The following is a 1,182-nucleotide window of genomic DNA, read 5'->3' as shown; positions in this document are numbered from 1 at the left end:
GCCCCCGGGAGAGAGCTTGGATGCCGATGTGCTGCCAGCCCCAGCTCAGCAGGGAGGGAGCAGCGGAGCCGGGGCCGAGGAAGGGCAGGTGGAGGTAACGCAGCCCAGGGGGGCAGAGCCACGGCCAGCGGGTGAGTCTGCGAGGGGAGACACGGCGCTGGGGGGGAGCGTGGGTGCAGAGGGGCCGCTGCCACTGGATGTCATGTGGGAAGGTGGAGCAGCACCAGATGTGCAACCGCTGGAGTCCCGGAGCAGCGAGGCCAACATGCAGCTGCTTGCAGAGGTGGAGGCAGCTCTGCAGCCCCCCAGCAAGGCCGACTGCCCCGGGACCAAGCAGGGGGGGAGCGAGGCTCCAGGTGTGCAACCTCTGGAGGAGGATGACAAACCAGAGTTAGGGCTGGGGGAGGAAATGGGTGCTGCTGCAGTGCACGGTGAGGGTCCTTCCCCAGCAGAAACTCCGGCTGGGAGCCCAGACCTGTGTGAGCTGTTCCCAGCTGAGACTCAGGCACTGGAACTGGTGGAGGCAGAGGACTCCTGGAGGGACATGCAGCTGCGTGGAGGTGCCAGCCCAGAACCCTCACAGGAAGGGGAGAGTCATGCAGCCCTACGCCCCACGGAGGAGACGAGGGCAGGAGGAGCATGAGCTGACACATGAGCCTGAGCTTGATCCGCAGGGAGCGGGACTCGGGCAGGGAGAGGGGGCTGGTGTGGGTGTGCAGCCATGGGAGGAGGCTGAAAGCCTGGACATGCTGGAGGACCTGAGCACTGGTGCTAACGAGCAGCTGATGGCAGAGGTGGATGAGCACAAACAGACCCCAGGAGGAGGCCCAGAAGCAGATCTGCAGCCCCTGAGTGAGGCTGGCTCCTTGGGGACAGAGCAGGGATGGGGTGTGGCTCCAGATGTTCAGCCCCTGGATCAGGTCGATAAACCAGAGTTAGTGGAAATGGAGGCAGAGGATGCCCAGGTGGATACGCAGGTGCTTTGGGGTGCCAACCTAGAAACCTCACAGGGACAGGGGGACGGTGCAGCCCAACATCTCATGGAGGATGCTGAGGATGGGGCACGAGGGCAGGATGAGCATGAGCGGACACACGAGCCTGAGCTTGATCCGCAGGGAGCGGGACTCGGGCAGGGAGAGGGGGCTGGTGTGGGTGTGCAGACATGGGAGGAGGGTGAAAGCC

General features: G+C 64.6%; 1 protein-coding gene across 1 annotated transcript in view; it reads left to right on the top strand.

Annotated features, from left to right (window-relative positions):
• RAB44 (RAB44, member RAS oncogene family) overlaps window positions 1–1,182 on the top strand; it is a gene marked incomplete at both ends in the record, with an annotated part of 11,305 nt that overhangs the window by 4,747 nt on the left and 5,376 nt on the right. The window contains one exon of the mRNA XM_010158313.1: window positions 675–852. Within this exon, the coding sequence (XP_010156615.1) occupies window positions 675–852 (178 nt within the window). The remainder of the gene's footprint in view (window positions 1–674; window positions 853–1,182) is intronic.

The sequence above is a fragment of the Eurypyga helias genome, unplaced genomic scaffold (genome assembly GCF_000690775.1).
Source record: "Eurypyga helias isolate BGI_N326 unplaced genomic scaffold, ASM69077v1 scaffold9829, whole genome shotgun sequence".
Taxonomy (NCBI): Eukaryota; Metazoa; Chordata; class Aves; order Eurypygiformes; family Eurypygidae; genus Eurypyga; species Eurypyga helias.
Note: the sequence above shows the minus strand (reverse complement) of the source record. Positions and strands in the feature narration are given on the sequence as shown.